This window comes from Musa acuminata, chromosome BXJ1-8 (genome assembly GCF_036884655.1).
Source record: "Musa acuminata AAA Group cultivar baxijiao chromosome BXJ1-8, Cavendish_Baxijiao_AAA, whole genome shotgun sequence".
Taxonomy (NCBI): domain Eukaryota; kingdom Viridiplantae; phylum Streptophyta; class Magnoliopsida; order Zingiberales; family Musaceae; genus Musa; species Musa acuminata.
Window position 1 is genome coordinate 6,115,566 of NC_088334.1, and position 14,387 is coordinate 6,129,952.

Consider the following 14,387-nt stretch of genomic DNA (forward strand, 5'->3'; position numbering starts at 1 on the left):
GATACTCTTCTCCCCGCACGCAAATGAGAAGTCGCTGCAGACGACGAGAGTGAAGCTGATCTCAAGTTCTTTTTTTTTTTTTCCTATTTCTTTCTTCCCCTTTTGCCTCTTCTTTCACCTTGTCCCTCTTTCTTCTCCATTGATCACCGTCAACAATAACGACCTCAATCGACGCTACCGCTCGGTAGCAGGTGGTCCGTGTACCAGTCTATTGATGGACCGGTACATACCACCCGGTACGGACGGTATCATTTGGTATTGCAAACCTTGACTCAAACTAAACCTAGAAAATAGACAAAAAGAATAAATATGAAGTATAAACCAAGGTATGCAATACTGTACCGTACCGATGTTTCGAGGCTGGCTCGGTACGGTACGGTACCGTGTACCGAGCGGTATGCCAGGGTGTACCGAGCGGTACACCTAATTTATGTGTAAAACCCTCCGAAAATACCTTATAATAAAAAAAAGTTAGGAAATGATTTTTAAGTTAGAAATAAATATAGTAATAGCATAAGTTTAGCAAAATCAATATAAATTAGGTAAGAATAGTATCACATATCTTTTTCGGGCTTTGAAGAATATTTTGTGCAAGGTTCGTATTTCAGTCCATTACGGATTGTCTTTATGTAAATATTAAAATATCTACAGAAAAATCATTTAAATTATTAGATTATTTTTTAAGAGAAAAAAAGAGTTTGAAATAGTTTAAGAGAGTATGAGAATGTAATGGAGTGAAATAAGGGAGAAGAATGATTTAAATACTATGAGAAAGGGCTCCAACGGTCAATTTGACAGTTGGAGCACTATAGCACTGTTACCGAGCGGTAACAGTCGAAATCGACCATTATCGAGCTGTGCCGGGCGGTAATGGTCGAAATTTCAACTGTTACCGCCCGATATTACCCCGTATCGTCCAATACGAGACACTTTTAAACGTTTCGTCCGGTAGCGAGCGGTCCACGTACCAGTATGCCATCGGACCGGTACGTACCGCCCGTACTGGGCGATACTATTCGAAATTGCATACGTTGGTATAAACTTACCCTAACACGCCTTAATCTAAACCCATGGAGACTCAATATTTAGATTTGCACTCAAGCTGTTGCTAAGGGGCCAGGTAACAAACACATTTGGGACCCAAGACCCTATTCATATATAAATATAGACATCTATCTGAAATATTTAATTTAGAGAACCTTAAACATATCTAAAGCTCCTCACTTTGTCTTGAATATCCAACTACAGCAACCAATCCCCACCTATCTCTAAACGTCTCTTGTTTGCATCCCCTGATCTTGATCTCTCTCAATGAAGATGTCACATGTTCCTATCTCATGACATAGGATGTCACGTCTCTTGATGGCATACCAGTGTACCAACATCGATTTTCCACCTCTGATAGTGGCCAATGACTTTCTCACCTTCATTAGGTACTTCTATAGGTTTATTTCTAACCGGCATTTCTTTACCCATCTCCTTTCTCATTCTATACTTGTTTCTGGAGAAGCGTATCTTCTATTATGGCAATTTTATTTTTGTCATGGAAATTTTAAATTCATCATCTACACTTGCAAATCTCTTACTGGAGTAAATAACAATATTGTGGCAACATACAACTAAACTTTTCTTCTCAAATTTCATCAAACATTAATATGTGGCAACTAAAGTTTATTGTAATTTGAACAAGCAAAGACCACTTTAACTAACAAACATATATTATAAAATATTAAAAAAATCAATTTAACAAACAATACGCACCGCAAACCAATTGCAATAGGAATTTAATTCATCTGCGTCAAGAATCCTGCTACGGAATGCACTACCCTCTAGTGCCAAAGGCACAAACTTCAATTCTATCGGCCTTAGCAAAGCTGTCTTCTCAGCAACCTGAAAATGGAAGCTAAAACATTAGAAAATACACTTGGTTCTTTCTAATAAACAGGAGAAATATCATAATGCATGGCCAAAATGATGATTAACACAATAAACAACCAACATTTCTATGAAGAAGCACATCATGACATCAGTAATTAGAACCTTGTGTAACACATTGGAAGTTTCAGCATGAAGTGCAGAAAAACATGGCAAACAAAGTAATCAATAAAGTATCACAAGAACAGAAAACACTCCTGCTTCAATGGAAAAATTGGACACCTCTAATAAGGCTAGTAGAAATTAAGGCAATACTCAAAGAGAAACAACATAATGTACCAGACACTAGTTCCAATATTAGATAATGTCATAAATACCTCAGAAAATGCAATTAAAAAATGAATAATTGAATCAATGAAAAGAAAGAAAATTTTTAACTAAATAATTTCAACATCAGAATTTGTTAATCAGTTCATCAAATTATTAAAGAAAGAAACAAATCTTAAGCATCATGATCAACACCAATCTGGGCATGTATATCAAATATAATTATCATCAAATAGACTGTGCATACAAGCTACATCAGAGGAAAAGAAAAAGATGAGTTTGACGCTTGGTTCAAGGAACAAGAGAGTCAAAGGAGAGCTGCAGTCACAGGGTGACACAATGGTCAAGTGATTAATGCTGTCAAATTAAGCTACAAATCTGCCAGGCCCAATATTCATCAGGCTTAAGTTATCAAGAATATACAACAACCATTCAGAAAATATAAGTGCTAAGACATTAAAAATGAGCATTCCAATTAATGAAAAACATCCACTATTCTTGAGACTTTAAGTTCTCAAGGATATATGACCACCCCTGTACAAGATTGGGTACAAGGGTGGTCCTTAGCTTCCATAATCACATTCAGTAACTAGCATTTGTTTGTAAAAAGAAAGAGAAGAGAGACCACAGATTAAGAAAACAAAAGAAAAAAAGAAGCTTGACATTACAATTCAAGCAATTTTACCTTCTTCCAGTCAACAAAATTAATAAGCTCATCATCCATTGTTTCCTTGGCAGCTAGGCGTAATATTTTTTCCCTTTCCATCTGGGTTGGCCGTTGAAGATGCAATACCCTATCCATGCGGCCAGGTCTTCTCAAAGCCGCATCAATTTGTTTAAGAGTTCTAGTGGTAGCTATTAAAACAACCCCATCCTGCTTTTCAAAACTGCAATATTGTAGATAATGTGGTGAAGATTGTTGAGAATTTACTAGTGTTAATAATATTTAAATAAAATGTTATGATGACCAAGTCAATGAATTTTAGCAGAATACTCCAGCAAATTTTTACAGAACCACTCTTTCAACAAGATTAAATGTTTCGGCGGTCCGCTAAATACATAAATGCATACCAAAATTCAAATGTATCAAAACTAATAAACGAATAATAACAATGATAGTGGCCTTACTGGGTTCCCCAGTTGGCACTTGTGGGTACATAAGATTAGACTCATTGCCTCAATAAACAATAAAAATGGATGTTAATGTTTTTTGGCAGCTCATAAATGAATATAGGAGCCACTCCATGTTCTACAACTTTCGATAAGCTTATCAGCTGGTGACAAACAATCATGAGATATGATTTGACCCTTGATAATCATGAGGTATGATCTAATATATGAATCAACTATCAGAAAAGCAAATATATTTTAACCATAACCACTAAAAATAAAGAAAACAAGCAACATCGTAATACTAAAAAAATAAGTCCAAACGAAACTAATTATACAGGGGCAAGGGCCACACCACTTGATGCAAGAGATATTTTGTTTTATATTAATCTTAGAAATATTCTGCTAATTTGGAGTTTTTGTAAATTAATAAGTTGCCACATGGCACATCAGCTACTAAGATTTTCAAAGAAGATGAGAAAGAAAGATAAGCTAAAAAGGAAGACCATTATAAAGGTGATTGATAAAAGATCAAGCTATACAAGGAACTTTGTCTCTTGAAGTAAAATTATAAAATGATGATTCCCAAGAAACGATAGATGGATGAATGATTAGTTTTAAATCAGGAAAATCAATTTCCTGAAATATATTTTCCTATGTCTTTATACACAGTGTCTATTCAAAGCGAGATAACTGTAAGCAAAACAAAAAAATGAGGTAATAAAAGTTAGATTAATGAAAGAGTTTTTCTTCAATAATGGTGTGATTCTAACATCCATGTGTGAGACTGAGAAGATTCGAGGTCTTCATCCCTATGTATGCTCACAGTGCTAGAGTGAGTTTAATATTTATCCATTTTCCTTTTTTTTTATATCGCTGGTGGGAGACCAAGACCGATAGTGTGATGCCTAGGTACCAAAGTGAATTTAAGGTATTTAACTTTTCCTCCTTATCTTCAAATCCTAGGATAATGAAATTTTTGTTTACTTTAATAGCCATCTGAGCGATTTTTCTATATCACCATTTACTAAATAAAACACAGTTTAACACATCAAACCGCAATCACTTCCCTAACCATGCCTCCTTTTGAGTCTTAGCTTTGGGCACATGAAAATCTTAACATGCTAGCTATTTTGCACTTTTGCTGCAACTATTAACAAGCTAATGGATTACAAAAATAGAGATTTAAATGTTTAGCAACTTAAAATATGCTTGATGATCCAAGTCTAGGAACCTGCAATCATCACTGTACAATGCATGATTTGGATATCATGATCCAGGTTGGAATATTAGGTCTCACTGATACTGATCTAAGAATAAGATCCTAATCATAATGAGCACCATCATTCAGAAAGCATGATCCAGGTTGTGGATCATAAGGTCCTACTACCAAGTGACCAAACTCCCAAGCGCAAACACCAGCATTCTTGATACACCAAATTAAGAATGAGAAGTTGTTTCCTACTTTCCTTGAAGTCCAGTAACGTAGGTTGCTTACACTGAAGCACTAAAACTGGAGCATGCCAGTTCCTAGCCTATTTATTTAAGAGATGCCAGCACACTGTGTACCTCTCAAGTTTAATAATTTTGCAGTTATAAACCTTATGATAAGGCAAATCATAAATCTCCATGCACTATTATTACCAGCACTCTGTATAGCTCCTAAATTTGATAATTTTGTAGTTATAAACCGAATGGTATTTCCTAAACCGGGAATGAACCAGTACGTGGACTACCCTTTTCGGGAGGTCTGGATGTGGTACAGGGCTTACCACCTAGCACGTTACCGGGCATGCACTAGGTATTAAGGAAGAGGTGCGACAACAAGGGGAAGAGGGATTGGGGAAGCGGGGACTACGACGAGGCAGGTGGGACAGGGGGCTGCGATGAACGTGACAGAGGTAGAAGGGAGGAGGAGAAAGAGAGTTAAATACCAAGTGTGGAAGAAGTCACTACCTCTGCTGTTGTTATTCACCAATGGGAGGAAGTCCACCATTGTGCAAAAACACTAGGAAAGAGTCATTCTGCGTTTAGGGCACGGGTCACATGGAGGGATTCAGGGTGTTTGAGCATAAGAGAATCTGTTTCAATCAAACTAGAGATCAATTTGGTTCAACTCAGGCTAGGTAGTGTCGTTATTCACCAATGGGAGGAAGTCCACCATTGTGCAAAAACACTAGGAAAGAGTCATTCTGTGTTTAGGGCACGGGTCACATGGAGGGATTCAGGGTGTTTGAGCATAAGAGTGTCTGTTTTAATCAAACTAGAGATCAATTTGGTTCAACTCAGGCTCAACCTAGCCTGAGTTGAACTGCCCGACCCGCCCAGCACTCAATGATTTAAAAAGCGCTATGCACCAAAAGGCGCCAAGGTTCAAAAACGCCCAAGGCGTTAGGCGCTCGCTTGAGCAAAACGAGACACTAAAATATAAAAATATATAATATAATTAATAAATATAAATATTTAAATAAAAATATGATATTAAATTAAGAAAATCTTATAAAATTACAATATCACATTAACAAAAAGTCTCAAAATTCAAAACAATAACAATAATTTTAAATAAATAAAAATTAATAGTATTAAAATCAAAATAATATATTATTATTCTAACAAATAAAAGTACTGTTACTAGTATATAGTTAGTAGTATGCTGTTAATATATTATTAATAGTATACGAAGTGAGAAGAGTGTGAGTAAGAGGAAGATCGAGGCTGCTGACTGAGAGCAGCGACAGCGGTAATAGTAGCAACGAGTAGTGGGAGCGGGAGCGAGCGACGACAATGGCAGCGATAACAGCGAGCAGCAGCAGCAACAGCGGGAGCAGCGAGCAACGACAGTGGCAGCAGTAGCGATAGCAGCAAGTAGCGGGAGCAGGAGCGACGAGCGACAACAATGGCAGCAGTAGCGGTAGCAGTGAGCAGCGACAACGAGAGTGGCGAGCGACGACAATGGCAACGACAACAGCAGTAGCGGGAGCAGCAATAGTGGCAGCGGTAGTAGCAACGGCAGCGGGAGCGGCGACAGTGGCAGCGGGAGCGGCGACAGTGGCAGCGGGAGCGGCGACAGTGGCAGCGGTAGCAACGGCAGCGAGAGCGGGAGCGGCAAGTAGGGTTAGGGTTGGGAAGTCGCGAGAGGAACGTTGATATCGATGCTTTAGTTGGTTTGATTGAATCAACTAAAGCACCGAAGACCGAACCAGACCTAAAATGCTAGTTTGGTCGCTTGGTTTAACCCGGGTGCTCGCCCGAAGCGACCGACGCTTGGGCTTAAGCGAGCGCCCAGGCGGCGCCTCTTTGAAGGGCGCTGCTTGGAAATGAAGTGAGGCGCTCGGGCCTCGCCTCGCCCGAGCGCCAAGGCGAGTGCCCGAGCGCCTATTGAAATCACTACCAACACTTGGGCCAAAGTGAGTGCTTAGGCTGCACATGATTGAAGTCGCCAGCCTAGCCCAATAGGCCGGCGCTAGGGCCATGCCTGGGCACCTAGGTGAACGCCCAAGCAGCCGGTGACTTCACTAGTTAGGTCGACAATTTGGCATGTGCAAACTAAAACAACTCACTTCATGTTAGTATGTGCTGAATGGTAGGATGATTCTTTTGCATGTGTCAATCAGAACAGCATGAAATCTCACCATCCAAGATAGATATCAGCATTGCCCATGCCATGAAATATACTTCCTCAAGTCCCACACTAGATATGGGTTGAAATAGCAATGAGTTGTATAATATACAACTCATTACTATTTCAAAAACATCTTCTTACGAGAGAAAAGGCACACACTTTCAAGCTTAATTTATACAAACATGCTGCCTGAAAGGAAGCACTACAAGTTAATGCTTATGGGCAGAGTCAAAAGCTGGATCACCGACATAGCATCCACACAGGATGGCAGCCTGAAGTTGCTAAATATCAATTGTATGAATAATGATAAAATATTTAAGTATCTTCATTAACAAACAATTTAATTCTTACCACCCATAAGATTTTCTGTTTCACTCTCTTATGTATTATGCTCTTATTTGTATCAAGAAAAGAGAAATTATGCAAACTATAATGATTACAGAACATGCTGGAATTGGTATCAGGTATGGAAAAATGAGTTGAACAAGATCAACAAATTGCAATAAGCAATAAATAATGGGGCAATGATGATTATTACCCATCAAGTTCGACCAGAAGTTGGTTAATAAATGCCTCATGGTCTTGCTTTTTAGTGTGAATAAATTGACCTCGAACCCCAGCAAATAGATCAAAATCCTCGACAAAAATAATCACTGGTGCCTACAGAACAAGTCATATTAGTTTCAAGAAATTGTAAAATATCAAAATGGTTTAGCAGTCAACCATCAAAAGAAATAATATGATGGTAAGTTGGTAACTAAGTAACTGTCATGCCAATGGAAGACTATGCATTGAGAAATAGGATATCCAGATGACACTAAGGTAACTAATAAAAATCACTCGCCCTTTCTGAAAGTGTCTAAGAGCTGCACTCAAAGAGCATAGCAAGTGTATGTGACATTTAACATAAGTATGATGATTTTTTGCCATCATTTGACCAGATCATAGCCTTTTGAAGATCATGTTTAGATATTTACAAAGGATTTCACTCTATCTCATGGATGTGAACAATTTATATCTCAAAAACATGAACAAACTTTGGCATGCAAACTAATATGAACAAGATTTCAAATACCAGTTCTGAACCAGTTTCAACAAATTGTTTGACTAATATGGTATCCCATATACTGAATGGTATACCAATCTGTTCCATCCGGTATCACTAAAAAACTAATAAAAATGGGAAACCAACCAACAAAAAGATACATGGTCCATTATTGGTTCTTGATAGTTAATAAGTCTGTATGCAAAAGCTAATTTCTTTGATAAAATAAAAGATACACAGGTTCAATGTTCAATTAATAAAAGGAATAGAACACTAATTAATATCAGCAAGAATAGAGGACAACCAAATCCCTTGCAGTCTGGAACAACTCCCTAACATTTGATGCACTTTGACCAACCCAGAGACCAGGTTCTAGTTGACGAGCTTCAACCTGAACAACAGGAACTCTTGCTTCTGCAGCTATGGCCAATGCAAGTGAAGTCTTCCCTGTACCTCTCTCACCAACAATTAGGACTCCCTGCAGTTCCATTGATAACCATCACCAGTAAGTCAACCACTAGAATGGTCGTTCCTTCTGTAGCATATGCCTTCAAAAATATAATATGTGCAAAGAAGAACCTTAATCTGCAAAGATTTGTTCTTTTACATGTAAGTAATATCTGGAAGAACAAATGCTCCAAACGATGTCTCACAAGTGTACCTATACTAATGATGCTTATTAAGAATAGTCAACGGATAAAATTTAGTTTAACTAGTGCAAAACAGACTTGCATATAGAAAGTCTCAAATCACATAATATCATGATCTGTTCGGTCAGTAATTAGAAGAAATGAAAAACATGCTTAATTGTGGTAATAATTAATACAGTTGTTCTTTAATATGTTTATGTGTTTGAAGTATGATTCGTCTTACCAGTCCGTACCGATATACCAACCGGCCATTGGTACGATATGTACTGAGCTGTACCGTTGTATCGACACATGATACAATGAAGCACACCAATAAACCAATACGTACTGCCTATACCGGTCCCCTATTAGACTGGTATATACTGCCCGTACCGGGCAGGACGCTATGGTATGGCGAACCTTGGTTTGAAGGTTTGTGTAGCTTCAAAATAATGGTCAAGAACATATATCGTCATCTTGCCAAAACAAGGCACATCAAAGAGATTTTATGGAGCATCAAAATTTACTATCTATAAAATAATATATTTTGCATGTAGATCTCATGAACTTTTAACTATAAAACAACTACCAACTATCTTCGTTAGATCTAGAAACTAATTTTTTTAAATGTCATCCCATGTCTTATGCTAATTTGTAAGTATAAGAAGAGTTGGGAAAACATAGTCTCTTTTTGAGCGGAAGAAAAAATTACATGGGTCCCAAAAGCCAATAAAAAAGATCAATGAACTGAAACTCATGCAAAAAAGCCAAAATTTCTACTAAGATCTATCAAATTAATTAATAAGAATTACTATCTTCTATAATTTGCGGTTCTAACTTCTGAGTCTTGTCAAGGACTTCATTTTTTTTTTTTACACATTGTATCATGTCACTGATTTAGACCATTGTGAAAGAAAGCATATGCATAGACATTGTGTGTCGTCCTAGAAGAGTGCTGGTGGAAAACTATGGAACCACCTTGTCCAGAATAATGTAACATAACACTTGGGTCTCAGCTATAAAATAGCAGTATTTTGCAGCAACGAACAAAATTTTGTGTACAAAACATATGGGTCTGGTCCACACGGTGTACCAACCCATGCTAAGCCAGCACATATCATGGTACCAAAAAACTCAAAAATTCTGGAAATAACAAAGACCCTAATTTAAGGTTCTTCCTCAATCATTATTGGAAACTATGATCAATAAAACAACAATAAAGTGATTTTAATCTAGAAAACGATAAAATACCAAATTGAAACATATATAGGATAAGGATCGAAAGCAACATATAAAGAATATACAGAAGTTCTAAATAACATATAAGCATGATCAATTAAATGGATGAAAAATTAATACATAAATCGGTGTCTACCACCAAAATGATCGACGTGACTCAACCAGATGTATCAGATCTATGCTAAATTCATAAGGATCAAGCCATGATCCATCTGGATCTAACTAAGATCTACAATAGTAAGGCTTAATTTTGTACATCAAGCCCCACATTAGGTCTAAATAGAAGGAATCGAGGACCCTAACTAACTGCACGAAACTAGTATAGAAATTAGGTTCGGATTTACCTCGATCTAAATAGAAATAAGTCTGGATTTTGAAATTTGAAATGGAAACGTCTGTGGGGGGTGGGGGGATGGGGAGGGAGAGAGAGAGAGAGAGAGAGAAAGGAAGATTGGTTTAAATGGCCCAAAGAGATCCCAATAGCTCTTCACAAGATCTCAAATTAAATTTCAATGGTAGGATACCAGGTACAGAACTTGTGCATCATGAGCGGAACTCTGAGTCCTCATGTAAAATAAAATAGACCAAGGACAAAAGAGAGGGCAACAACAATGAAAAGATATGCTCTGGATAGTTAACTTAAAATGTGAAAACAATGACCCCTAGCATTATCCAGCATGTAACAAGCAATGATCGTTGTTTCGCCCAGACCAATACAAAACGGGTGGCACATGCTGGTCCAAGCGCTGACTGATACACAAATCCACCCCGGTCTAGTCCATCGTATAAAAGGGAAGTGGCAAACCCTGAATCGCACTTCGTGCCACCTCCGCTTCTCATGCTATCGCCGCAAGCCTGCAACTTCTCACCGCCACAAACTTTGATTGTCACGATCGACATTGCACACCGCCAGGCCACCAATTTGCAGCGATCGACGCTGCACACACATAGGCAGCTACCAGCAACCTCCACATGCCACAACCTCCCTGCACACCACCACGTCTCAGGTATGTATGTTCTCCTCTTCCTCCCTTCTTCCTCCTCTGTCGCTTCCTCTTCTACCTCCCTCCTTCCTCCGTCCTCCACCATCCCTTCCTCTTCTCCCTTTTTTCTTCGTCTCCAAAAAACTAGTACTTATTGGTGTATCGTGTGTCGGTACATCGATATAGACCGGTACATATCGACCTAACAAATCTCCAAGACGGATCCAATATCCAAAATGGCAAACTCTGGTACCAAGGTTTCAAATGCCAATCAAACCAATGAGATCCTGGTACACGGGGCATGCCAACATACAACACAGTCTCATACCAAACAGCATTGACCAAAGAGAGAGCAAGAGTAGAAGAGGGAGGTGGAGGAGGAAGAAATTGGAGGCAAGGAGAGAGAGAAAGGGAAAAAAAATCAGGGAGAGGAAGGAAACGAAGGAATAGAGAACAAGAAATAAAGACTGATAGTTGTCCAACTGTCACATATATCTAAAAAAACGATATCAATACCGGAAGGTAGGCTAACTGTTGGTACCCTTCGGTATCGATCTCTTTACATGGTGAGCCTGGTAAAACAATCTTATCATGAAGTACAGATTAACCCAAAGTAGATGAGGCAAAATCACTTGTTTGCATGGCAGAACTTGTTGAATCAGCAACCATTTTCTTAAGTTATTTCCCAAATAAGGCAAAATATTGGAACTAGGCCGACACCACCTATCATGGTGTATTGTGCACAAGGATTTAAATGTCAGTCCAATAATCTATCAAACTGGTTTGGTTCCAGTAATTGGATAATATATCAACCCATGCTTCCTAATATTACCTGACAAAATAATTAAAAAATAATACCCAATCAATACTTAAGAGTCTTAGACCATATAGTCTGATAACAGTCCACTGTCGGATTGGACAATACGCCAACCAATATTTGAAACAGGAATGTGCTCATGCTACTGAGTTGTGACCATGCAAATCATATAGAGATCACATACCTAAAACTGTATACAAGCCCAGCATTGGGAATGCACTAGCACCTAATGCTAAACTCTATCAGAATGAACCAGACAGCACAGAGCAGCACAACTAGCACAAAATATTGTTTGATATGTCCTTAATTTGTTTTATACCTTTTTAGTACTTCAATGGCATCTCACAGTACTGATATTAAGAGTTAAAACCCAAAGTAGTTTAAAATTGTTTACATTAAATGACATGGTCTGAAGGATTGGTCAATCTGGATTAAATTGGTTGTTCAGGATCAAGGTGGCCCCTCAGTGATCTCATGTCCATTTGAGAAATTAAGAATCAGTTAAAAACTTGCCTTGTCCACACCAGCCAGATTCAGCTAATCAAGACCAATTTGCAAACGTTCATGGCTGATTCCGAGCAAGTACAAGTCAATCTAGGTTGATTGCAGACAACTTCAAAACTAACCTGATGTCACTTGTTTGATGCCTCCTTAACTTGTTTTAGTCCTTTTTAGTACTTTACTGGCATCTCACATACTGATATTAAGAATTAAAACTTGAAGTGGTTTAAGATTGTTTATATTAAATGACATGGTCTGAAGGATTGGTTGTTCTGGATTCAGTTGGTGGATCAGGATCAAGGTGGCCCATAGGTGATCCCATGTCCCTTTAAGAAATTAGGAACCACTTAATGAACCTGTCTTGGTCACAACAGCCAGATTCAGCTAGCCATGATAAATTTGCAACCAATCATGGCTTATTCCAAGCAAGTACGAGTCAATCTATGTTGATAGGAAACTACTTCAAAGCTAAGCTAACAAAACGATTCGACCCAACAATCCATCCAATCCAATCCTAATTAATTGCCAATCCCCAGTTCAGACTAGAACTATCAAGCATGTATGATGAGGATATGTTTATAGTTTAGGTGAGAAATTCACCTGTGTTCCACACGGAAAACGTTCAGACCACTGGTATTACACATACAGTATGTATGATGAGAGTATGTTCATAGTTTAGGTAAGTAATTATACATATGCACAGACAGATACGAGAATTTGATGCTGGCAATGCCAACCACCTGAATCAGCAAGGAGACTAAATGGAGACAGAAACATTGGAAAACAAAAAATATTTTTTTTCTATTATAATGCTGTGAGAATGTAAAGTACTGAAAGTTTCTAGACTTGAGAGTTTAGATATTATGATACATTTGATATACATGTCCGACTCGCAATTCGTGGACACATACCAGACATTGACATGTGAGTTCATGTCAAGGATTATTGTTCCATGCCTCAAGGGCACACCAATACCTTTTGTGGCACAGCATGAGTTCCAACTGGTGTTCACTTGTGTTGGCCGGCACAACCAGTGTCATATAATGGAGCCATACTGTTCTGACTCATGCAAACTTGTTATAACTAGCACGCAACCTTGATCCACATAACACTACATATTGTATTAGTTAGCCACATTACCACACATTTAGCCTACCAGGTGCTACCTTAATTATTGATCCATGAAACATTGTAATCCTTAAATAATATGCTAACACATATCTGTCAGCTACCAACCATCATGTGGGCTGCAGAAAGAATCTCAATAAGAAGAAAAGTTTCACACCTAAACCCACTTATAGTTTCAACCAAGGATCCTCATTTCAGGTACTGGCCCCGTTTCGGTGATCTAGTTAGACTGGTACATACCGGTCAGTGTCGGTATACAATGTGTCAATATACTGTTATGTACCGATGTTTCGGAGAGGAGGAAAAAGAGAGAAAAGAGGAAGGGGTGGTGGAGGAACAAAGGATAAAGGATGAAGAGGAAGGAAAAAGGGGGGGCAGCGGAGAAAGAAGAGGAGGGAGAAGGAAGAAGAGAAAGCAATAGAGGAGGTGGAAAAAAAAAAAAGAAGATAGAGCAATGGAGAAGCAAAAAGAAGACAAAAAAAGACGAAGCAGTCGAGGAGGAGAACGACGAAAGAGAAGCAATAAAGAGGAAGAAGAAAGAAAAAGACGCGATGGAGGAAGAAGGAAGAAGATAGAACAGTGGAGGAAGAAGGAAGAAGACAGAGCGACAGGGGAGAAGGAGGAAGAGGAGGAAGGCATGTACCGAAGATATAAACGACAGTGAACGGGCGGGAGACATCCAGCAACAATAGCAAACAGGCAGGCAACAGGAGAGTAGCTTCCCATGACAATAGCGAACGAGAGAGCGACGTCCTGTGGCAGCAGCGAACAGATAGACGATGTCCCACGATAGTAATGAATGGGCGGGCAACATCCTGCAGCGACAACAAACGGGCAGGCAATGTCCCGAGGTGACAAAGATGGCATCGATAGCATCATGAGAAGTGGGTAGCAAGCCCTAATCAAGGCAATGTAACACTTATTTTAAGATTTATTTTTTTATATAAGATTTGGATTTTGGGCTGAGCAGCCCAAAATAGGAACACGCAGCGATTTAAAAAGCCCGAGCGCCTCGCTAATCTTCCAGGCAGCGCGCTTCAAAGAGGCGTCGCCTGGGCGCTCGCCCAAGCCCAGGCGTTGGGCGCTTCGGGCGAGCGCCTGGGTTAACCAA

The 14,387-nt window shown here is 38.8% G+C and overlaps 1 protein-coding gene across 2 annotated transcripts in view; it reads right to left on the reverse strand.

Moving 5' to 3' along the window:
• Positions 1–14,387, reverse strand: part of LOC103993491 (probable inactive ATP-dependent zinc metalloprotease FTSHI 5, chloroplastic) — a 42,531-nt gene that overhangs the window by 13,675 nt on the left and 14,469 nt on the right. For both annotated transcript variants that reach the window (XM_009413578.3, XM_065078451.1), the window contains exons 8-11: positions 8,284–8,457; positions 7,473–7,594; positions 2,888–3,089; positions 1,762–1,890 (exon numbers count right to left, since the gene is read on the reverse strand). In XM_009413578.3, coding sequence (XP_009411853.2) covers positions 1,762–1,890; positions 2,888–3,089; positions 7,473–7,594; positions 8,284–8,457 — 627 coding nt within the window. The remainder of the gene's footprint in view (positions 1–1,761; positions 1,891–2,887; positions 3,090–7,472; positions 7,595–8,283; positions 8,458–14,387) is intronic.